Source organism: Pyxicephalus adspersus, chromosome 12 (genome assembly GCF_032062135.1).
Source record: "Pyxicephalus adspersus chromosome 12, UCB_Pads_2.0, whole genome shotgun sequence".
Taxonomy (NCBI): Eukaryota; Metazoa; Chordata; class Amphibia; order Anura; family Pyxicephalidae; genus Pyxicephalus; species Pyxicephalus adspersus.
In genome coordinates this window covers 45,787,418-45,811,832 of record NC_092869.1, presented here as the reverse complement: position 1 = coordinate 45,811,832, position 24,415 = coordinate 45,787,418, and the positions used below count along the sequence as shown (strand labels likewise).

General features: G+C 39.8%; 2 protein-coding genes across 2 annotated transcripts in view; one reads left to right on the top strand and one right to left on the bottom strand.

Moving 5' to 3' along the window:
* The window catches only part of DGLUCY (D-glutamate cyclase), a gene marked incomplete in the record, with an annotated part of 106,851 nt that overhangs the window by 61,433 nt on the left and 21,003 nt on the right, over positions 1 to 24,415 (bottom strand).
* On the top strand, positions 11,096 to 24,126 carry GPR68 (G protein-coupled receptor 68). Its single transcript, XM_072428326.1, has 2 exons — positions 11,096 to 11,332; positions 22,408 to 24,126. The coding sequence occupies exon 2, from the start codon at positions 22,479 to 22,481 to the stop codon at positions 23,580 to 23,582; it is 1,104 nt and encodes a 367-aa protein (XP_072284427.1). The 5' UTR covers positions 11,096 to 11,332; positions 22,408 to 22,478; the 3' UTR covers positions 23,583 to 24,126.

Below are 24,415 nucleotides of genomic sequence, written 5' to 3'. Positions count from 1 at the left end.
ATGGATGGGCCGCACTGTCCGTGATGTCACTGGTCTCTAGCGCATCGATAGGCTGCGCACTCAGTGATGTCACTCGTCTCTAGGGAATGGATAGGCTTGCATGGTCAGTGATGTCACCGGTCTGTTGCCAATGGATAGACTACACTGTCAGTGACGTCACCAGTTCCTAGCGAATAGATAGGCTGCACTGTCACCGACATCACTGGTCTCTAGCGAACGGATAGGCTGTATTCTCAGTGACGTCACAAAATCTCTAGCGAATGGCTAGGCTGTATTCTTGTACTCTCAGATTTCTTATCTCTAATATATCTGGCCTAACTACAATAATGGTGGCCATTTCTTAACTGACAACACAGGCAATACCTTGCTGTTTTGGTACACAAATGGCTGCTCTTTCTAATGATGTTTGCTCTGTGTGTTGCCTGTTGGGGCTTGTATTACACTACACTCATACACTGGAATGGAGGAATTTCCAAATGAACACTGAATAATAGTCTTGTGCAACTGGATATGTACATAGGATGTAAATGATTGTATTGTACAGGTCTGATTTATATAAATGACTGGCATTAATTTCTGGATAACAGATCCAACCTGAAAGCCTGCTGGGTGCATCTGGGGCCAAATCCCAAACATCACAATGGTGCTATTCCTGGCAGTGTATTACGCTTGGAGCCAGCCACAGACTTTCTCTGCTCACCCATACACAGTATATTCATCTATATATAAATCTTTCTATAAATGTTATTTTATGGCATCTTCCTATATGCAACATTCCCTTTCCCTGCCATAGCCGTGTCTGCTGTAAACCAATTGGTGTTTGTAGCCTGTGGAAATGTTGTTCTATCTTGGTAATCATGAAATAAAAGTCCAGTCTATTGTAATCAAATCGTTTTGTGCTTTCCTTGAGATCTGCAATGAGTGATTAGTGTTAAATGAGAAAAGCGAAGACAGAATTTCCCAGAATTCTCAGTGGTAATTGGTTCACTGCTTCCTCCAAAAGACTGAACTCATCATATAGTAATTATAGTAGAGAAGCAGGTGAGGTTTATCGATAGTTTTATAAAATCCTACATTCTAGAACTTAAGCACAAACAAATCTTTTCCTACCTGTCTTTAACAACTGGTATGTTTGCTGCTCCCCCACACATAGAACGCATATTTAATGATCCATGGCAAAATAATTGACATGATCAAAAAGCACATTACACAGATTAAATATTTGTGTTGTTGTAAAAGAACAGAAATTATGGAATAAAAGAACAGACCAAAAGATTTTCAATAAAGTTTTAAAAAAAAAGCCAGGGCCGCAGAAACACAATCTATAGCCTAGTGAGATAGTCAGAAACTTCGGCAGATACACAACCTCTGAATGAGATAGTCAGCAACGCAATCTATATCCTTGTTAGATAGTGTCTCAGCAGTTTCTGACTATCTATATATCTGAATGAGAGAGTCAGAAACTTCTGCAGAAACACTATCTATATATTCTATATAGTAAGATGGTCAGAAACACAATCTATATCCTAGTGAAATAGTCAAAAATTCCTGTAAAAACAATCTATATATCCTAGAGAGATAGTCAGAAACGTCCACAGAAACACAATCTATATACTAGTGAGATAGTCAGAAACTTCAATCTGTCTTATAGCAAGAATAAGTCGTATATGCCAGGGAAAACTTAGTCTGTATGGTACTGCCACAACCATAAATGTGTGACCAGGGTCATTGCCTGAGTCAGAGTCAGAGTTACTAAAACAGAGACCTAAATAGGTCCGGTAGCAACAACATGAGCAGAAATATGTGCAGATTTAATTGCTTTAGTGTGGTTATACATAGAGAATTAGGTAAAGACCTACTGATTAATTTAGATACTTGAGGTTTATTATTGAGGTTGTTAAGTGGCATGTACAAAAAGAAAAGCGATTCAAAGTGAGGTAAAAGATGCAAGTAAAAACTCCACCTCTCCCTAAGCCCTTGTATGTCATATTAAAGCAGTGGTCTCGCTGCAACAGTCCACTATAACTGCTGCAGGTACAGCTCTACAGCTTTCTAATAAGCATAAAGTGTAAGCATTGCCGATCGGAGAACTGTAGGTCTGGCTCAGTGGGTAGGTTGGTGAGCTAAAGAAGAAGAAACTGATCAATCACCACCACTAGCACAGCGGTCTTCAACTTGGGGCTGGTGGGGCAGAATAAGATAAGGGAGCTGCAGCTGTTTAAGTAACCAAGTTAATGCCAAGACCTCAATCGCCATGCTACTGTGCCATAAAAACTTTTATATCATGGTTGCTTAGGCTTTCACATTACTTAAAAGGAAATATGATCTATCCTAACAAATTAAAGCAACTTTGCCATTGTTGGCTGCACATCATGGTATAAAGGTCCAGGGCATTCAATCTATAATATTTTACTCTAAGGACCAGACATTTGCAACCAGGATCCTTCCAAAAGTTGCTAGGGGTTCCATGACTCGTGGTTGATGGACCTATCATTTGCTGGGAGCCTGCCTCGTTCCAGGGCCAATGCTGGCAATACCAGCTACAGGACACTAGTGATTGTTTTATGGGTTTCTAGGGGTGGAATTCTGACCACCATTGTAAATTGGAACATTCATTCCAATGACCACCATTGGGGAGAAAAGCATTCATTCCAATGACCACCACTGTAGCAGCATTTTACCACTGTTCCCCAATAGACTGATTAGCAGGGGGTCACCTGGGACCTAAAATCTATTTTAAGGGTATTTTGGGTTTGGAAAGGCTTCTACAACCCCCTATAATAATGGTGGAAGCATTACTGCATGAATATTCTGTATGTTTTTGCTTTCGCTTTGCTTTACCAAATATACAAACACACTTTTCAAATGTGAAGGTGAAGCTATGCTAAAACTTTTGTAGTGATTGAAATTTAAAGAGTAATATGCTGAAAAACTTTTAAGGAGCAAAAAGTTCTTTAGGGGTTTATCTAGTGCAGGTTACTAGCCATTTAGTCACATGACCTCTGATGACAATTTCAACAGAGATCACATGATCAACTGCCTAGGACTTTGATCACATGGCCAAGGCCAAAGGAAGCAAATGTATCCATATCAGCAAGACAATTAAGTAGAGATCAACTAATCAAAAAATACAATATTGCAACTGCATTTTGTCTACCATGAATCATGCCATTAAAACAGATAAAACAAAGACTTTTATTGGAATATGTATCAACCCAAAGACAGCAAAAACAAGGAAACTTGTTGCTAGGTTGTTGATACACATTAAGGGCTGCAGTAAACCTAGCAGATTTATATTAAATAACGGGGTAAGAGGCCACTGAAAGCAGGAAAGTGTTGACATCTGCAGTGTATGTTGATGGATTTTCTTTAATCCCCACTAATGGGATGCAGTTACATCACTGTAAGGTCAGGTCACGGCGCGTGTTTGAATTCCGGCAGTGCAATATGCCAATACATAATGGAGGATGATGAAGTATTTGCTGCCAAGACAGAAAGCCCTTTCCTAGGACTGCCCTGACTCTGTTTATACCAAAAATAAATAACACAGCTGTACGGGATAGCACAACCAGGATTTAAAGAGAAAACATTGCATAAAGCATAGCCGGCGCTGGCCATAAAGATGTAGCTACCATTAGAATCTGACAAAGTGTTGCAAAGAAATAGAGAAGTAACAGACCACAAAATCTGCTGGGGAAGGGGTGCAAAGACTGAGGCTTTCATTGCCACTCAAGTGTATCCTACAGCCAAAGAAAGGTGCAAAAAGACATTAAAAGTACAACTAATGTGTAGTTCAAATGCACAAATACATTGCAGGTATATCACAATATAAAATGGTTTCCAAGTCTTACTTTCATTAGGCACTGCCTCGGTAGTAAAGCCTGTCCCTGGTCAGCCTGCTGCATAGAAGGAGCCTTGCAATTTATGGAAGCAGTCGTTTCTCTGCTGAGATTCAATACACTCCCAGATGAGTCAGGACTAAAACTTTGCTGTCAGTAAATCCTATTCTCCCTCCTGATGGCTCTAGTTTCTGTTCAGAAGGGAATCTGCCTGATATTTGCTTCCTTAGAGAGAAAGCTATAGCATGCCTTTAGAAATGGCAGCTTTCATGTTTTTATCAATTTCCCAGTCTGCAGTTAAGTGTCCCCTGACTTTCATGCTAACCTGGATCAATACTTTGGTTCATGGACCTAAATCAGATGGGAATATAGGAATATTCCAGAAGTTCTGCTGTTAGTTTTCACACTTGTTCCAGGTCGGGATTATACCCCGAGGAGCAGTATGGCAGCCCCCAGGTTCCTCCAAAGCCCCATCATGCACCAGGCTATTTAGAAGATAATGCTGGTCAAGCATGACATGGAGGAATGGTGGTCAGATCGGATCGGCTTACTTCACTCAACTAGCTGTTGTTATTCTTGTAATCAACTCTAAGTATTCAGACCTGCAAATGGGTTAAGCGTTACTGCGCTCCTTCCAGTAGCTGCTACTTTGCCAACCATTCAGCCACCCGCAGCTTAGTGCTTAAAGAACCATACCCTACAGATTAGACAGGGGGCAGCAGTGAGCAGTACTGGGGCATTAACTGCCAGCGCCATTCATTCTCTACTGGATTGGCATGGGTAGGCACTACATGTGGTGCACAACCACACTACAACCTCACCACCATAGCCTGTAAGTATAAAAGTATACCCACTTATATAAAAGTATACCCTCACTACCCCCTATAACATTACTTGAGATTACAATATGGGTATACCTTTAAGTCTGTAATTTTTCTGCATCCTGTTACAGGGTGACAGCTGCAGTGAAATCACCCAACAGACATGCATGTAGTTTTAAAAGTGGGAATAAAGTTGAAGCCGGACACATGTTGATACTTTGCAACAGAAAGAAAAAAAATATCTAAAATCAAATGAATTAAAGCTGACCAGTAGAAGTACCCCTGAAGTGTTATATATCTTGTCCTAATGGTAATGGTCTGAATGAATAATAATAAAGGCACCTAAAGCAATATACTATATACTAATATTATAGTATTACTTATATACAGTTACCATAATGCAATATTTAATGCACCGATTTAGTCAATATGGTTTTTTTGGCCAGACCCATGCAAAAGTGCTAAAGCAGCAATCAAGAAGCACCAGTGCAATCATATGGGAGAAAGAGAACAGAGTTACGTATTTCCTTATATGCAAAAGCACCAGGTTATTTCTTTTTTATCGTAGGGGATGAACAAAGCAGTGCTTGCTTATGCTAATTAAAGTGCATGCATGCACAACAGGAAATAGTTCATGCAAGAAGGTGCGTAATGTGCCCAGGTGGGAGATGGGAGTAGCAAAGACCGTCCCACATGACAAAGAACACGATTCCCACATGAGAGTCAGGAAAGAAACCAAAAGAACCCAATGAAAACTTTCCATCCTCTCCAATTGTTTTCTAAATATTACTCCCTGATCCAGCCAAAATCTGCCAGATTTGGCAAAGAGCATCCTATGTCAATGGACAACAGGATGTGAAGCAGCACTATAATAGCCTTATAGGAAAAATTTAGCAACATGGATGTATCAAGCAGCCAGACGTCAGAAAGGAGCAGTGGACTGATATTTGTGTAACATAACGATTTCATAACGGTTGCAGGCTACCCCCACAAGAGCGTAGGCAAAGAGGAAACTGCACTTAAACTGAGAATATTTCCAAGATTGTTCCATATAGACAATGACTCAGTTCCGGAATTCTGGGAGGATTTTATCACCAGAAAGGGTCACGCATTATAAAAAAATACGCTGAATAAAGTAGGAGGGGGAACTCAACATTCACGTAACTAAAACTTACATTGTTTTCTGTTTTTTGCCTTTGTGTTGTTTCTATTAGCATAATATAAAAATGTTGCGCAACACAAGAAAAGACATAAAATGCAAATCAAACAAACAAAAAACAAAGGATTCACAAATGACAACTCCATGAGGTACAGAATTGGTTCTGAAAGGGAATCTAATTCCTAAATTAGAATTTTGTTACAGGAATTGGTACAGGTTGCAAGCAAAAAGAAAGTGCACAAAATTGTAAAACTAGATCACAAAATTGTAAAAATAGATACAAAAAGGACAGTTCGGGCAAATTGGCAATGAAATGTAGGCTAAGGCTGCACTAACATTCGTTTTAAACACCCACAGAGCTTTTGTATGAGTTTTTGAACTTTTAGAAAGCCATTTTGAACCAAGCTACATGCAGAGGAAAAGGTGGAATATGGAAAAATGCCAAAAAACACCCTTCACAGCTCTTGTCCCACTTACCTTTCTGCCCTGATAGAAAAATACCCCCTTAGCCGCTCTCTCCGCTCCTCCAATGACCTACTAATGACTTCCTCACTCATAACCTCATCACACGCATGGCTCCAAGACTTTTCTAGAGCTGCCCCGACTCTCTGGAATGGTCTTCTTCATCCTATTCTGCTTGCTCCTAAATTCTGCTCCTTTAAAAGAGCCCTCAAAACCCAACGTTTCACCCTCACCTACTTGTCTTCTTCTGTCTGCTAAACCCTCACTACTACCCACCATTCCAAATCCCCCCTCCTATTGTGTGATACTTCCCCTACCTATTAGATTGTAAGCTCTTTGGGGCAGGGTCCTCCTCCTGTGTCACTGTCTGTATCTGTCTATCATTTGCAACCCCTACTTATACATTGCTGCTATTTAAATACTCTCTATTAATTATTATTATTATTATTATTAAACAGGATTTATATAGCGCCAACATATTACGCAGCGCTGTACATTAAATAGGGATTGCAAATGACATTAATAATAATAAAAGAAACACTCACAAACATGTAGATGTACAAACACCTATAAATGCCCCATTGATTTCAAAGCAGGCGTTTAGAGCATTATTAGGCATTTCAACATTGCCCAGTTGCTGCAGGCTGCATTCTCTGTTCAGCTCACTAAGACAAGGCTGAAATCGCTCTTGGTGTGATCAGACGCATTGGAATAAAAGGGAATCTCAAACATTTGTGTAGAATTTGCCTTAAGGCAGCTTTGGCATTTTGGTATTTTTTGGGTCTGGAAACTATGTTGAAAATAGTGCAATGTGTTTTTTACGAGCCAAGACATAAAAAGCTGAAGAAACAATATTATTTTAGCATATACAACTACATTTATATCAAATTGCCCCTACTTTTTCTTCCTTACCCTTGCCCTCCTATAGCTACCCCCTTTTACCTGCCTTGGATCAGCTGCCAGCTTCCAAAACTAGCCATGATGTTATGGTAGCTCAGACAGAACCAAACTCCTCCACTAAGCCCACGGGCCGCAGTGTACCACACATGTGCCAAGGTTTACCATTGAGCGTCATTGCAATTCTGCTGGGAAATGGCTTCTCAAAAAGGTCTAATGGAGAAATGGCGGCTCAGACGCACTGCATCCTGGCCCAGCTCTGGTAATAGGAATAAAGCTGGCCAGGCTGGTGCTATCCAATATGAAGGAAGTAGGACAACCAGTGAGGACCTAACAAAGGACCAAGGACATCAATCCCATCATCAATCACTAAATAGCATGTGGAAGTAAGAAAGTGAGTTATAGGATTTTCTGTAGCAAGAAGTACTTTTCCAATGGAACAAAAAAAAAAGTGGCTGGCACCAATTGCATTGCCAGGGTCTCATTAATTGCAGTTGCAACTAGATGAATCTGGGCCAATGATGAAAAATTATTCTATTTGTTAATAATGAAAATCTCCTATAAAATTGAAAATATTTGGCAGTATTGCTTTACCTACGGACCCTGCAGTCCACTCATCTCCATATCATTCTTGTACAAAGCCTGTTGGATCACAGCGAGTGAAGGATTTACAATCTATAGGATGATGGCGTTCCCTATACATCGAAATTAACAATTAATCTGGCTGCATTTCCTGAGCTCTGTGCCACCAGATGCTCTAATTGAGTAAAACAGCCGGTGATTCCAAGAAAATTAAAATATTCTGAATACAGATTAACCCCTGAAGTGAACATGGAGAGACCAGAAGATGGCTGCGTAGGATCAGACAGTGCCCACAAAAACCAGCCCACATGGCACTCCGCTGTAATACATGCAGAAGACCTTATGCTAAGGTTAGACAAAAACATTGAGTTTCTGGCTTACAATGACATTTCCGGGCTCATTAATTGTTGTGTTGTAGTAACGTCTGTGTCCACTCCCCATTAGGCAACCCTGAACCAACATCTTGAAATAAAAATGACCCATTGGCACCTGGTGTTCCAAAAAAATAAATTGGCTGGAACATTAACACAATGACACTTGACAATCCCAGAACAATGAGAAGTCCCCTAGATGTTGTAATATAGTTTAGGGATCCAGTATCACTATTGGGTTGAACTGAAGAGCTGACACTCCATACTGGAGGGGATCAATACTGACTAATAATAATTAAAATTTCTGCACTAAATGTGAATAACCAGTCTCAATCCACTTTACCATCTCCAACAATCCACTTTCTAGAAAACCTGAAATGTTGAAATTTGGTTCTCTTCTAAATAACTTTCATTGCCTGATCTTCAGGTCATGATTCATCACCCCACAAGCACCAATCACCGGACAATCATCCAGGAGGAATAAACAAAGCGACTTCCTGGGGATGTGATTGTATATTTAGCTCGCTCTCACCTCGGGTGTGTCTGCCGTGTACAAAAGTTTGCTTGTTGTCGTACTTCCAAATGAAGACAAAGAGGAAAATAGTGGATTGTGACAGTGATGGAAAAAGCCATGGAACTCACATTAGCAGATCTACTTGTAGAATATTAGGCTTCGCTTTCAAAGATGCAATTCCCTCCAGATCAATATTTTAGATTTGGGCCATGGCTGCCAAGATGAATCACACATCAGCTTTATTTTTACACTCAGGGATGCCAAGAAGAGATCAACCTTCTATAATTCACAATTACTGCACCCATTACAAGACCTTAGGATGAGGCTGCCCTTCCTAGATGGATTCTTCATAACACAGAAAAACCTAAATACCAAGGAATCTAGTACAAGTGCAACACCTCCTATGACAATGTTGGGCTATGAGCTACCTCCAAAATCTATTTCTGCCCATCTGGACCTCCTCATATGCGCCTCACCCCCTTGGTATCCACTCTTCATTGTATGTGTGTCACACTCTCACTGACCACCCTTTGGTGTACATGAACCACACCCTCCGATGTATGTGCGTCACCCCCTCAGTGACAACCCTTTTTTGTAAATGCATCAAAACCTCAGTGACCACCCTTCAGCGTACGTGCATCAAACCCTCAGTGACCACCCTTTGTTATACGTGCATCACACCCCCAGTGGCCACCCTTTGTTGTACGTACATCACACCTTCAGTGACCACCCTTTGGCATACATGAATAACCCCCTCAGTGACCACCTTTTGGTGAATGTGCGTCACACTTTCAATGACTACTTTTTGTGTATGTGCATCACACCCTCAGTGACCACCCTTCGACGTAAGTGCGTCACACCCTCAGTGACCACCCTTTGGTGTACATGCCTCATCCCCTCAGTGGCCAATCCCCTCCTCGGTATACGTGCGTCACCCCCTCAGTGACCAATCCTCAGTGTACGTGCATCACATTCTCAGTGACCACTCTTCGAGGTACATGTATCACCCCTTTAATGACCACAGCTTAGTGAATGTGCATCACACAGGAAACTCTTTTGTATATGTATTAATCCAATCAGTGCCCAGCTACCAGTAAATATACATAAAACCCTCTATTTACATGACTGGTTATCCTATTTTTTTTCATGTTTTCCCTACATATTTCACTCAACTGGCAAACTCATATATACCATTCATATACTTTTCATTTTCTAGATCAATAAACTTTGATGTTATATCTGCTTTATGACAGCCTGCACATTTTTGTACATTTCGAATAAATCTGTTTAAAACAAAATAATGGCATGCATAAATTAAAAGTTTTTGGAGGATCAGCATTGTCACCCCAGGCTTGTGGGAAAAAGGGGAATAGTACAGACTTACCTCCTTTATATAGATTTGTTGTTGCCAGACCCCACTCACACAAAGTGCGAGTTAAAAAATGATAAAGGGAATAAATAGGAGGAGAGATGGGGTTATTTGATTGGGAACTCAAAATGTATTGTTCACGGATTTAGATTACAGATACACTAATACAAAGTAGTTAAATGTTCAGTTACAATTTATGTATTAAATGATACGTCCAGCCCCATATGAACATCTGGGATATATGACCATTCGTTGGTCATGTAGCCTCCATTGAGTCCAGGTCCCTTGGTGAAATACACCCGTACAGGTATTATGCACTCCTCTATTGCTCTGGTTCTTCCTTTCTTGGAAATTTTCTAATGATATAACTCCATCTAAACCAACTAAGCGTCCTCAACAAAAAAACCCCTGAAGAAACCAGTAGGTGAAACGCGTCAGCTAAGAAGGCGTGTAGCACTTTTTCTCGTATTATTAGGAATCCAATGTATATCAAATGTTTAGACGGGGCTGGACCTATCATATAAAACTTTGTAAGTGAATATTTAACTACTTTTTATTTCCTTATCATTTGCACCCAAGGAAAAGGATTGTGTTAGAACCACAGAACATAACATGAAGAAGGGGTCTGAATTTCTAACAGAATTCCTGAAAATGATGTAAAATTGATGAATACATTGTTAAGGTTTACATATCCAATGAAGCTGGCCTCCCACCTATGTGTTGCATTAATACCTTGGTTCTACCATGGATTACCAGACTGCTCATTTTAATGTAATAGCAATACAGCACAAATGTTATAGTGGAATAACAAGGCACAAGTCTAAAATCCTGCTATGCACACACATGCAATACAATGCACATATGCCATAGCTCCCAGTGTACAGCCCTAGTAGCCTGTTTCTATAAAATTGTATCAGAGACGCATGATAACCACATCAACCAGACTTTATCTTACTAGCAAAACCAAACATACGTCTTTGGGTTGTTATGGGTAGCTATACATTGTGCATCACCATTTCTCCTCTTTATATTTTTATCAATAGAAATGGACCATCCGGGAAGGAATATAATATGGCAAAAATCCAGAATACAAACCTCTGTGTGCACATAACCCAGGAATGTGTGTGATGTGTAAAAGCTGCCTTTGATTCAACTGTTGCACACAGAGCAGCCAGGGAGGAGTGAGGAGGAGTGAGGAGGCTGAGGAAGGAGCTGAAGCATTACACAAAGCTCAGATCTGGGATAAGAGAAGATGTGTGAGATGACCGTGACCACAAAGGAGAATATCTGATACACAACTTCTGCAGAAAATTTTAAGGTAAGAAACCATTTCTCAAGCCATATGACAAAAATGATTATTGAGATCTTAATCCAGCAGGTCTACACTTGGGGGATGCTATTGGAAAATATAATACAAGGAATCATCAGTGGTTCGCCATTGATCAGTAAGCGCTTTATTCACATCTCAGGACAGGTGAGTCAATGGAGCAGCACATTATGCTTTATTATTATTAATATTATTATATATCAGCCTTATGACTAAGTGTTGGCCGTGCAGAACGTGCCAAGTGGCTCTCCTGCTCCTCTGAATTACTGGTGTTGAGATGTGAACGAAGCAATTACTGATTATGGAACCATTGCTGATGACTTATTAGTGAGCATTTTTTCAAATCTTTGTGACTTAGCAATCTCTGCATTGTCTGTGTTAAACAGTGGGGTCGGCGTTGTTGCCCCGGTGTGAGCAGAGCGGTACTAAGTACATATGGGAATGGTGGAGTGCAATTGCTGATTCTCCTATAACAGTTTCCTGAATATATCTGCCTTCCATGCATTGAGGCATAGATCTAGAACAAGGATGTGCAATAGAAATTCAGAACTAATTTGTAAACTTATTTTTCAAAGTATTGATGTCAAAGGAAACACGTGATAAATCAAATAAAGGCATGCTCCATATACTCGTTACCTTTAAAGACCCAACTGCAGATTGGTCACCGACCACAGCGACCAATGGGGTAAGAGGTCCAAGAGGTCACGGTGGCTTTTAATAATCTTTCTGTATCAGACAACAGAAATCTTCACCCACTGGTCACTGTGGTTGGTGACCTATCTGCAGTTGGGTCTTTAAAAGAAAACCAGATTATTTGAAGCATGCCATTAGGAGTCCTCATCAAACATTTTTCAGTTGTTTGGGACTTAATAAGATCCAGGGAGCTAGTGGCATTGGCACTGTTGAACAGTGGGGTCGGTGTTGTTGCCCTAGTGGTAGCAGGGCTGTGTAAGTACATATGGGAAGGGGGGGTATAATTGCCGATTCTCCTATAACAGCTTCTTGGTTATCTGGCATCCATGCATTGAGTCACAGACCTAAAACAGGAATGTGCAACAGAAAGCCAGAACTAATCTACAGACTAAGACAAAGGATACACATGACAGCCACTAACATTTTAAACTTGTGGGATCACATATTGGCATGCTCCATATACATCAGTTTCCATCAAAGACCCAACTGCAGCGACCAGTGAGGGCGAAGAGGTCATGGTGACTTTTCTTAAAGCATTTGAAGGGAATCAGAGAACAGAAATGTAAAGTTAAACCTTGTAATGTTACCATTAGTACTTTTAATGTTCATTCTGTCAACATTTACTGCAGCAGTTTATGGGGTAAAATCTTACAAATTACAAGTTACAACTTATGAGACAAAAGGTGGAAGAGCCCTGCCCAAAGAGCTGACACTCTGGGGAAAATGAAGGAAATCTGGCAGTATGAAGGATTTTGTTTTCCCAATACAAAGGGCCTGGCACATAAAATGATTGACATAAATTTATGCCAAGGCTGAACCAGACCCATTCCCTAACAAAAACACCTAGAGAAAACAAATCCGGCGGGGAGGTCAGATGTTGATGGGAGAATAGTAATGGAAGATACATATAACGTGTTATGTAAATCAGAAAGTCCTAAGAGAAATTAGTGTAGAGTATGTTTTAAACATTAAAGTTGATCTTCAGGAAGATATAATACACAAAGTGCAGTGCTCAACCCAGGAATTTTTTTGAGCCGGGTGGGAAGAAATTGTAGGCGGGTGGCATCCTCTGTATTGTGACCCAACTCTTCAGTAGCCACATAAAAACAGCCGGGTGGTTACTGAAAAGTGCCGGGTGGTGCGCCCAGCTAAAAGGGCTGGGGAGAACACTGAAGTGATACAGCTCTGAATTTATTAGTAATCTAAATGTATTTGAATGCATCAACCACTCTTGTACACAGCCTGAGAGAAGCAGCACAAGGAACTATTCAGCTTTTCTGCAGTAGTCATGTGAGATGAGTTCATTAGTTTGCTGCTTCTCCTTTCATTGCCCATTCACAGGATAAGGGCTCTGTCTTAGGGCTGCAGCAAATCTTAGGACTGGAAGGACAGGAATTCCAATCATAAACAGCATTCTGCTATTCCACTATTTGCCCAAAGTTCTGCTTTAGGGATCAAAAGTCAGATGTTTTGGAAAAGTGGATTTTACAGAAAGGATATAGCACAGGGGAATATCTGCAGATTTAGGCTTGTACCAAGACAAAAAATGTTCAAACCAAAGTGGCCAATGGCTCTCCAGTCTTCAAGAGCACGGACATTTTGCATGCAATGCAGTCTGCAATCATGGCTGCAGGGCAACTTGAAACAATATTTGCACACATGGGTTGCCTGTATTTCTGCATCTACTGACTTGCTGCAATGTGTTTTAGCTAAAGGTAGATAGACCCAGGTAATGTCCGAGTTTGACTCTCAGGAGGGTCACGTGAAGCTGCAACAAAATAGGGGAATCAGTTTTATTTTGAAGTTGGTTCTACATTAACATTGATCTGCACTAACACACTGGACCATTAGGCAGAGTCTGCATTACGTAGATTAATGATCATTATAATTGCTATGCACCACACAGTTGGCTTGGATTTCATTCCTAGATTACTTACAGAACACTACTTACAGAACACTATGAATCAATCTAACAGATTTGTCTTATTTTTCTATGGTCAAATGCTGTCAAAATGGCTAAATGAGGTCTTACGACTTAAGAAAAAGTGTCACTGAATCTGTTCCATACAATACAACGAGCCTTACCCCACCCCCAGTGCCCATTGGTGCTAGGACTAAAATGTGTATTGTAAAATCATAAAAGGTCCAGGGTTCATGATATTACTGCTATAGATAATCATCCACTAAATCTAGGGCATGATTTATTAAGGAAATTATCATCTTCAGTGTGAGCTCTGATATGATTCAATAGAAAGAAATCTTTCTGGTATGATTTAATAAAAATCATCTGTTTAACTACTCTGGCATTTTGCAGTAACATGGTCTGTGCTATGACTTTACCAGTACAGAGCATAGGGAATACAGAGTTGTGCCAACCTGGGACAATTAGGTTTGTGGCACTATGGATGTTGGGACCACTGGCATGGTCATTAGAAGATACCCTGGGATAAATCTAGGGCACTACAGGGCAACGTGATTCTAGATGAGGCTATTGGAAGATAGCATTGCTTAGGTTTGGTGCTACAGAAAAAAAGTGACCTGTAGCATGACCTCATATTGGAAGAAAGCCTCCCTCATGTCTATGGCATGATAGGTCAACATGACCTACAACATGACTGATATTGGAAAACAGCAATCTATATTGGTGCCACTATAGGGCAAGGTGACTTGACTGACCATTGGAAGACAGCCACCTATGTTGGTGGTCCTATAGGGCGAGGTGACCTAAAGCATGGCTGACGATTGGAAGACGGCCACCTATGTTGGTAGTACTATAAGGCAAGGTTACCTGAAGCATGACTGACCATTGGAAGACAGCCAAATATGTTGGTGGCACTATAGGGCAAGGTGACCTGAAGCATGACTGACCATTGGAAGACAGCCACCTATGTTGGTGGCACTATAGGGCAAGGTGACTTGAAGCATGGCTGACCATTGGAAGACAGCCACCTATGTTGGTGGTCCTATAGGACACGGTGACCTGAAGCATGACTGACTATTGGAAGGCAGCCACTTTTTACTGTGGCACTAAGAAAATGTGATCTAAGGAATGACTATTATAAGAGCTCTTCCATATGACTGTGGCACTAAAGGGCAATGTGAGACATAGTATTACTATTATAGAAGGTTTACTTCCTTAGGTCTGTAGCGCTACAGGGCCATGTAACCAGGAAAAGACTATGCAAAGATGCCCCCTCCTATGTCTTTTGCACTACAAAATAATGTGACCCGAAGCATGACTGACTGACTGAAATACAGCGCTCGTCTGTGGCACGACCCCGTGATGTGACCTGAAGCATTACTGACTACTCATATGTTTGTAGCCCAGTAGGATGTAAATTGAAGAATATTTAGTTATTGGAAGAAAACCTCTTATGTCTGTGGCATTATAGAGCAATTGGTCCTGAGGCATGGGTATTAGAAGATAACTTTTTAATGTCTGTGGCACTATAGGACAATGTGACCCTTGGCACATTCGCGGCTGATACCTAAAGCACTTTAGGGTGTCCTATGATATGTCTATTGGAACATAGACTGGTACTACAGGGTGATCTGACCTGTGGCATGACTTGATGTTAAATAAAAATGTTATTTAAAAATTCTCTAGGATGCAATCCTGCTTATATTGGTTAAATCAAGGGGGATTTGTATGGTTACTCTACAGAAATGTTTCTTTCTTTTTAACATAGGGGAACCCCTTGAAATGACCTATAGGCCCTCAGGGAATCACTGCTATAATTACTATATCTAAAGCTCACAGTATATTAGCATGGTGGTCAGCAGTGGCTGGCCATTGGGAAGACTGTCACCCTTACAGCCAAAAAGGTCATTAGAGTCACTAAAACTGACCTGAGAGGTACAAACTGCTCATTGCTCAAGGAACCCCCAGCAACCTCTGGAGGAAGCCTGGCTGAGAAACACCGATCTATAAGGTAAAATCTGGTGTCCTTGGGTCTATGGCACGACTCAATCCTCTCCGATTCCACTCTCATCCCATGACCCGAGCCCTGGTGAGTTAATAATCCTAATTGTCACATTCTCCTCTGGTGAAGGATATGACCAGCCTGCAGAGCAGCTCTGAGTATTGACCTTGCATACATTACCAGCATGGTGAAATCTCTCATTACTGACACTTAGCAGGACGATCTGCTGACAACTCCAGGGAGACCTTCGTGAGAAACCCACAGGCACTGGGAGCAGATCCGTAATCTCTTTATCAATATTAGCAGCAGCTCTATGCACCACAGACTGAGCGAGCCACAAAATGAAAAAATAACATTCCAGCCTGAGACGGCTACATCTGCAATATATTCATAGATTATAATTATATAATTGACATCATAAGTATTTGATTTTAAAATGAGACTATTGGGATGATGCGATATAAATCCCCCAATACAATAAATATAGAAAAAAGGTTGCTGCAGAAATAACCAAAGATGAAAAAACAAAGTATTTAACAAAATATGGAAATTGTATATAACACACAATTTTCATTTGTTTGGGTGAACACCTACAATAAAATATATGTTTTTTTAGCATTTACTTTAGGTATTACACCTGAAAATATACCATTCATTTGCATTGTAATATATCCTGTGTTAGTGTGAGCGCCCAAAAAGCATGGCAATACACAAAACGTATTCCTAATAAGAAACAGCACTGCAGTGCACAGATAGGATTGCTCTCTTTGATAATTGGATATTTGTTATGGTATTTACCTGTAGTATGGAGGAAGAACGCAAAAATACATTTTTTTTTGGCAAAAACATATATATTTTGTATTGATGATTATTTCTCATAATACATAACAGATCAATGCTTTGAAACACGGGTCCAGTTGATGATCTGGACCCGTGTTTTCAGTTGTTTCAAAGCATTGATCTGTTATGTATTATGACAAATAATCATCAATACAAAATATATATGTTTTTGCCAAAAAAAAAACTTATTTTTGCGTTCTTCCTCCATTTGACTATTTCCATGGTTGGCAAATAGGCTCATTTATAGAGCCTGTATATATCTTTTTCCACCAGATAAATACGCAAACACTTTAAATCTATTTACCTGTAGTAGCCAACTGTCTAGCACAAGTCCAGGTCACCCAAACCAGATTATTCAGCATTTATGATGAAGGTTAAAACCAGGGAACCCCAACGATTCGGACCTCACAGACCACTAAATTCCTAATTTTAAATCCGGCAGACCATTAATATAAATTTTTTTAAAAAGATAAATACATTTGTATATAAAGATCTTCGTAATGTTGCCTGACGAGGACTTTGGATGCTCTGATTCTTTGATCAGTGAAGTAATACTATTGTTACTATTATCATTAGTTGTATTATCTTTGGTATTACTAAAGAAATGTAAAATATTTGTTTGCTTTTTCTCACTCATTATGGGTTTATTTCATTCTAAGACCAAACAAGAAATGATAGTTATCAAAGTCAAACTATTTGATGCCATTAAATATAACAGGTAAAAAAAAAATACACAGTTAAGGTCATATTTACATAAAAGAACATCTAAGAAATAAATAAAATAAAACAATGGGATGAGAATTGGTATTGGTGGAGCGGGGTGACTGTTGTAATGGTGGAAACAATACTGAAGCGTACGGCTTGGTAACGGTCGCCTCATACAACTTAACACTACACTGATGTCACGCTGCGCCTCCCTTGTTTTTCCATCTCTCATCTTATTAATAAAACATAAAGATTGCAAAAAATGTCCAAATTTTTCTGGACCACCTGTGGTCCAGGGGCCACTGGCTTAAACCATTCATTGGAGAGATCTCTGTCCCAGGTCTGCACACTTGCTGTGCGCCATAGGGAAGGGTCGCACCTTCCATGCAGGGTTCCCAATCTTTTATGCTTTATGGAGAATACAACAGAATGTTCTGGGACATTTCTATTCAGGCAGGGGGAACAGCACTGCCAGATAAACTGGAAACAGAGAAAATAATTATGTCAGCTAAAATCTCCTTTCTGAGGTCACCAAGATTGTAAGAAACCAGGGGGTAACGTGGCCCATCACTCTCTACCTGTAACTGGAATGCACTACATAGCCAAAGGTTGTGACCAGTTATCCCTCACACCTACACATACTTGTTGAACATTCTATTCTAAACCATAGGAATTATCACAAAGTTGTTGCTACAACATCCTCAACTCTTCTGGGAAGACTTCCACAGGATTATGGAGTGTGTTGAAATTTGCACCAACTGAGCCAAAGCATTTGGAATGCCGGTTAATGACGATGGCCGACATTGTGTGGTTTGCAATCACACTTGTGTGGTTTGCAATCACACTTTTGGCCATATGGTGTGTTACTCTTCATAAGTTTTATCATCCCCTTTTTTTAGTTTACATATCTGGATGAATGATACATACATTTTCCTCCCTCTGGTCTCTGACTCAGCTAATCCATAATATGACTGGCCACCTCGATATATGGAAACTATTTTCATTGGAAAAATGTGGCCAAAGAAGCAGTCCATCAAATGATAATATAGAGAGCTAACAAAACCTAAAATTTACCATTCTATTTAGGGCAGAAACTAGCAAAGACATATTTTGTCCTGCACGATTTGGGCTTTTTTGCTACCACTCGCTGTACTACATGTTTCTATTTGTTGGTAGGTGGGCAAATAAGCACCACCGCATGGCTTCCTTCTTCGTTTTTGATTATTCTCATTCACACAACAGCAATAAAAAAAACTTTTGTATGGCCCATTAGCAACGTCTTTAGCTTTTGTTTATATGGTGGCAGTGGGTGGCTTTATAGTGAATGTCCAGCCCTGCTGTGAAGTCTTACAGCTATGTGAGGCTCCTATACAATACTTCTCATTTACTGTCCCAGATGAAATGGCTTTACTGGACAGAAAGGCTCTACAGAAATAAAAGGAATAGTAAAGCAGTGTTTATTACCAATATATGTAATTAAAAGCTTGGCTCATATCACAAAAAAAGTGGTTTTGATTTGAATTTGATTGTTAACCAATTGCAAAAGAAAAACATTGCATAGGCTTTGGCTAGGAAAACTCAATCCCAGATAATAAAAAGCCAACAAGAGAACTAAGCTTAAAATGGCCATACTTACACTTTTAGGCTTTCAAATAAAACATCTCAAGACACATTTTTAGGGGTATCACATTTCCAAACCCCTGGTAAAAAGAAGCTTGCAGCAAGTAGAAATCAGTCTATTCCAGCCTTTTCAGATACCTAACACACTAAAAATTTAAAGATATACATTATGCATTCAGCAATTGCATACCAAACTTATAAAAAGGAGTAATTACAGATGTAGGAACATGGGGGTATACAGGGATTGGAGTGTAAAAGAGAACAGTTTCCTCCCAATAGAGTTATTCATTCTTTGCCCACTATCTGTACTTAAGCGAGTGGCATTTACATCTTATATGGGATTATAGGTACAAATATTAAACTCTGAAGTGTCCCCAGCTCCTGTCCTCCTATGTAAACACCTAAATGGTGCACTACTGTTCATGTGCCTGCTGAAAAGTATACCAAGCTCTTAGAGAACAATAGGAGCCAGGTCTAATTCCAAGTCACACATGTGCAGTAAAAAGAATAGGAGCCGGGGGACACAAGGGGACTTGATAATTATATTTACACAATGACACATCCCAGATAGAGAATCCATTTAGGATTTGTACACATGTAGGATAATTGTTGCTGCAAACAATCTTTTGTGATATTTTCCAGTGACAGATGAATGAACAAGTGCTGTGCACACAGCTCGGTTCTGTTCTATGGAAAGGGGAGGATGCGTGAGCGCTAACTTGCTGTGGTCTCATTTATAGGAGTGAACAGCGGTCTTTCCTGAAAAGTTGTTAGTTTATCCAACAGGACAGATCAATCATGATGTGGAAGGGCTGCTGGACACAGATTATTATGGCTATTTATTTTAATAATTTGACATGTATTTGCATCCTTAAATTTCTTAAAGGTAGGGGCAAAAAGATCCCACTTTATGCTCAAAGTATAGTTATCCTATCAGGTCATCCAAACCCTTTTTTGATGTAGTTTTGTATAAAAGGGTCCAGATGCCATTTACCCAAGGAACACATTTAGGGCCAAAAGGATTGACGGGAACAACTCTGGAATAAAGGTAAGTATTAAAGCCAAAGCTGACCCAGCACTTCTAAGAAAAGAAAAATAAATTTACAGTAATATAAAAATACAGTAAAAGTTTATCCAAAATCTGATTTCCATTCTGCTTAAGGCAAAGAAGATTTCACAAATGTCTCACCAGGTTTAGGGTAATATAAATGATCTGTGAAATACTTCATAGTGATAACAGGATGAAATATTACACGATGGTATGTATGGATAAAACACATTTCTCAAGATCCTTTAAAAAGTAAGCAGAGCAATGCCCCGGGACAGCAAAATGTTGCTTAAAAGACATTTCTCATGAAATATTGGCACAATACCTATTATAGCCCTTTAGAAGAGTGAAAACATTTGTCTACCTCCCCAGAAAAACCTTAAATTCTAGACAGAAAAAAATCATATGCGGATTTCTCCATGTGTTGGAATGCGTTGGGGTTATCGGATGAGCTTAGGAGGTGAATTTTCAACTGAACCTGAAAAAAAAGGAGCGCCTGATGGGGGAGGACGCAAATTCCAAAGTCAAGGATTCCAAAATCAGCATTATGAATACGGCCTACTGTAAATAGATGTGTGCATTTGAGTTAAAAGAAGAACTCCAGATAAAGTATTTTTGCCCAATTTTGAATGGAGTGTGAAAGGTTTAGGACATTCTATTGCTATTCTTGGCTACATTGGGGAACATTATGCATGCATCTTGACCATTCAATGATGTTGAAAACCTTCCAGACCCTTCTTCATGTTATTGGTTTTTAATCTGAAATATACTGAACTTCCTATATGAATGTATCAGAGGAACTGTATTAATACTGTACATATAATTGTATCGGCCTAAACAATTCCTTTGATGCTGATAGTATGGCTTAGGAAAATAATGGTTTGATTATGTCTGATTGTGACGAGGACATTAGAAAGTAATATCCCCCATAACAGGGACTAAATGGATCACGTTGACTGTAAAGACTTCCAGGTCACAGCTGGCATCATAGGGGCCTAAATACCCACAGGCTGCTAGTCATTTTTCTTTAAATATTAAATACAGGACAAAGCAACACGTTACAAAGCAAAGGGGCTCTGTTTAATAGTAGGATGTGTAACTTTACGGAGAACCACTAATGGAGGGGGTGGAGACCTCAGTTAACATGGACAGGACGCATCTAGGGAGATTAGAAACTTAAATAAAAAACAAAAATGAAAAAAAAAAAAAAGAACAAAAAGAAAATGGAGAGAAAACTGGAGAAAAACTTTGTAGCAACTTCAAAAAAAAAACAAAAACTTTTGTGTCGTTTAAAAACTTGTGAAGGTCTAGGTGTGTGACTAAAACAGAAGAATGTGGAGGTAAGTTCTATTCTATAAAATCATTTGGAACAAAAGTCCACATCAGGGAAATTGGGTAATAAACACAGCAATGGACAGTAATTAGTTTTCAATTTTTTTCTTTTTTTGTAGGCTTGTTCTCACCATTTATCTATGTTAGATTTTTTCTATCTCTTCCAATATGCAATAGTTCTTGTCATTTTTCTTCTAGTATTCTTGTAATTTCTGGTTTTTGCCAGACAGCAATCTGGAGTAGCTTTATTATTGAACAGTAAACTCAAAATGCTTGGGCTCCATTGTCAGGGAGCCATTTATTACATTTCATACCGCTACATACACCTTCTTTACTATTACTATGATTTGTTTTCAAAATTTCCTTAGCCAATGAAATCATGCACTGGGCCTGATTTATTAAAGCTGCCAAAAGCTTGAGAAAACACCTTCATCAGTGAAGCTGGGCGATCCAGCAAACCTGGAATGTATTTCTTCAATGTAATTTGCTATTTGCTAGCACATGCTATGAATGATGGACCAGATCCATCCCAGGTTTGCTGGATCACCCAGCTTCACTGATGAAGGTGTATTCTCTCCAGCTTTGGAGAGCTTTAATAAATCAGGACCATTGTGTAACTTGTGCAGTGGCTAAAAACAGCAAGATGTGGCTTCACGTGCCAAAAGAGAATATTTAGTGGTTTATATCCTGTTTAAACAGATAGTTCTGCCTTTGCTATATTAAAATCACAATCAATCAGTGTTATTAATCTTGCCCAGTTCTTCCCTGCCAGACTACAGAACAACCCCCTTATGTCCACGAGAGGACAACAGTATAAAAAAAGACAAGGATGAATCCAGACTTACAGACTTGATAAATTGATATTTTTTTTTTTTTTTAAATAATGACATTTCATCTTTTTGCAGGTTCCCCAAAAAAACAATATTATCCACTTGGATCATCAAGAGGCAAGATATGAGACTGGAACCACACAGACATGAAAAACGGAACAGAAGAGGACGACATTAACATCACCTACTGTATAATTGACCACACCATACACCAAACATTATTCCCCGTCGTGTATGTGATCGTATTTGTCATTGGCCTACCAGCAAACTGTTTATCTTTGTACTATGGGTACCTACAGATCAAAGCCAAGAATGAACTGGGAATATATTTGGTGAACCTAACCCTGGCTGATCTTCTTTACATCTTCTCTTTGCCTTTCTGGCTCCAATATGTCATCCAACATGACAACTGGACTTATAATGAGACCATGTGCAAAATCTGCGGCATTCTCCTCTACGAGAACATCTATATTAGCGTTGCCTTCTTGTGCTGTATCTCCATGGATCGATACCTCGCCCTGGTACACCCTTTCAGGTTCCACAAGCTTCGGACAATGAAAGCGGCCATTATAATTAGCATAGTCATTTGGATGAAGGAACTTATGACCAGTTACATCTTCTTTGAGCATGGGGAGGTCAGCAAGGACCCAGACAGCCATATTGTCTGTTTTGAACACTATCCCATCAAAGACTGGGAGCACAGCATTAATTATTATCGATTCTTCGCCGGTTTCCTCTTCCCAATTTCCTTGCTCCTGTTTTCTTACTGTAGGATTTTTAAAGTAGTTCGAAAGAGCCAAGGTACCCAAAGCAGGAGAAAACTTCAAATCAAGCAGCTGGTCCTCAGTACGGTAATGATTTTCTTGATCTGCTTTGGTCCTTATCACATCCTGGTGGTCATTCGGAGTTTGCTTGAGAACAATTGTTCCTTTGCTTCCAAAATTTTCAATACCTATCACTTCTCACTGCTTCTTACCAGCTTTAACTGCGTGGCAGATCCCATGCTTTACTGTTTTGCCAGTGAGAACACCTACAAAGACTTTGTGAGGTGCAAAAACTCATGCATTTCCTATATTAGGTGTCTGAAGGTCAGGAACAATGACACCTATGATCTGAACTTGACGGACGTATCCAGCGCAGAGGCTGGCAGAATTAAACCAATACCCGTGGAAAATGAGACTTTGACCCTGTGCAAGGAGAAACCCTGTGTGGAAAATGAAACAGAAGTATCTTCTGTTCCTCAGCTATAGAAACGCGGGACATACAGTACTTACTACTGCAAAATAACTTTCTTCAGTGTTCCCCCCAGAAATATTTTTAAGCTGGGTGGGAAGAAGCTGTAGGGGGTGGCAATTCCTGTATTGTGACCCAACTTTTTAGTAACCACCTAAAAACAGCTGGGTGGTGCGCCCGGCTAAAAACGCCTGGGGAGATCACTGTTCCTGTTTCATACTTCATGTGTGCAGAGTACAGCCCTGAGATTTGTTAGAGACTAATGGATATTGTACAAAATGTTTGCTTTGCTTAAAAAAAATAAACCAATTATTAAGAGTCAATGGTCCACCGAAAGGAGACAAATATACAACAGAAGCTAGGAAATGGAAGCCATGGCAAATAAGAAATAGAAAATTTTCCATCAATAAGACAACTTCTTCTGCCCTCTACCTATCACTAGAAATTGATTGTAGGAAAGTTGGCACAAACCTTCTTTATATTCAGGGATATCTAAAACGCAGGCACTCACTGGGCTTTGTCATTTTGATTTTTTAACTCAATGGCCTTTGCAGCACCAGAACCAAGATACTATCTGCATGGGGTTTGTAGGTTCTCCCTGTGATTGCAATGGTTTCCCCAGACATTTTGGTTTTCTCACACATCCCCAAAAAACATGCAGTTTGGTTTATTGGCTTTTCCCCAAAAGACTGGCTTATTATTATATGACCCTGGTCGGGACATTTGATTCTAAACCCATTTGAGGGACAGCTAGGGCCTGATTTATTAAAGCTTTCCAAGACTAGAGAAGATAGAGTATCATGGAAGCACCTTGGCGAGCCAACAAACCTGGAATGGATTTTTTAAAAAT